The sequence below is a fragment of the Colobus angolensis genome, unplaced genomic scaffold (genome assembly GCF_000951035.1).
Source record: "Colobus angolensis palliatus isolate OR3802 unplaced genomic scaffold, Cang.pa_1.0 Scaffold19, whole genome shotgun sequence".
NCBI lineage: Eukaryota > Metazoa > Chordata > Mammalia > Primates > Cercopithecidae > Colobus > Colobus angolensis.
The window spans coordinates 11,129,847-11,131,157 of record NW_012115043.1 but is presented as its reverse complement, the minus strand read 5'-3'; the positions used below and the strand labels follow the sequence as shown (position 1 = coordinate 11,131,157).

General features: G+C 41.2%; 1 protein-coding gene and 1 long non-coding RNA gene across 5 annotated transcripts in view; one reads left to right on the top strand and one right to left on the bottom strand.

Annotated features, from left to right (window-relative positions):
• RORA (RAR-related orphan receptor A) overlaps nucleotides 1-1,311 on the bottom strand; it is a 149,773-nt gene that overhangs the window by 15,223 nt on the left and 133,239 nt on the right. For all 4 annotated transcript variants that reach the window (XM_011940473.1, XM_011940472.1, XM_011940474.1 and 1 more), the window contains 2 exons: nucleotides 1,031-1,163; nucleotides 257-364 (listed from right to left, as the gene is read on the bottom strand). In XM_011940473.1, coding sequence (XP_011795863.1) covers nucleotides 257-364; nucleotides 1,031-1,163 — 241 coding nt within the window. The remainder of the gene's footprint in view (nucleotides 1-256; nucleotides 365-1,030; nucleotides 1,164-1,311) is intronic.
• LOC105510591 overlaps nucleotides 1-1,311 on the top strand; it is a 51,842-nt gene that overhangs the window by 24,382 nt on the left and 26,149 nt on the right. The gene's annotated exons all lie outside the window — the stretch shown is intronic.

Sequence of the window (1,311 nt, the reverse complement as noted above, 5' to 3'; positions counted from 1 at the left end):
TGGTCTTGATGTCCTGACCTTGTGATCTGCCTGCCTCAGCCTCCCAAAGTGCTGGCATTACAGGCGTGAGCCACCGTGCCAGGCCGAGCTATCTGACTTTTCTACAGTGACTAATTAGAAAGTAAAATAGGTATAAAATCCCTTAATTTTTGTTTCTGAATAACCAGTTTTCATTTTGTCCAAGCAGAGCTTTCACTCAACCCACATCTTTTTCTATAGCCCCGATTTGAAGAAAAGGCACCTTGATACCCCTTACCTAAGGATTTGAAGATGTCGGGGCTGGCATACTTCCCATCAAAGTACACGGTGTTGTTCTGAGAGTCAAAGGCACGGCACATTCTGATAAACACCACCTCTAGAGAACCTAAGCAGAGGCAGAAATGGTTCAGGTCATTTGGGTCATTCGATGTTAGTGACTTTATTTCTAAGATGCTCATGTAGAGACTCCTTCTGAGACAGCATGGTGGGTGTCGTGTGCAGTTTAGCTAGCGGGTTCTCAGTCACATCAGCTGTCTATCCAAAAAGACAGAGTTTTCTATGTAATTAAAGACTGTTGTGCTGAAGCTAAGGCCTGTTTAACTGAAGTGAGGGTTGATTTATAAATTACTTCCTTAGCACTCTTCTACCTCGCAATGCAGTCTCAGAGTTGCTAGGAAAACATTTATTCACATGTACTAAAACAAGAACCAAAAACAAGTATATCTTTCTGAGTTCTACTTCCTTCTTCCTAACATCATAAACTCGGAGGACTTGGAGTGTAGAAACAAAACACAGGTGATGGGAAAATTTGGGAATGCAGGTGACCTTCAAATTAATCTTTTTATCCAGAAGAGAAGCGAAGTGGGGGGGGGAATGTTTCCTGAATATATCTCAAAACCTTTCAAAAGAACTCCATTTCTGCTAAGAAAAACCTGAGCTATTATCATTGGAGAAAAACTGTTCCCGACACCTTCCTTACCAAGCATTTCTTTAATAAGCGGATGAAAGCAGGTTAGGAAGAGATCTCAAAATTCACTTGCAAAGCACATACCTGCTTTTAGAAGCACAATTTGATCATTTTGACACAGTTCCATAAATCCATCAATGCGTTTGGCAAACTCCACCACATACTGTATAGCTTCTGTAATTTTGATGGCACACAATTGCCACATCACCTCCCGCTGCTGTTAAAGAGGGAAACACATTAACATCCTCCAGGAAGATGTTAGGTTTTGTAGCAGAAGTTGAAGAGTTATGAAAGCAAAGCATGCCACTGCTTTAGCCCTGGGCCACGAAGAGTGGTAAAGTAGGATCTTCTTTTTTTTTTTTTTT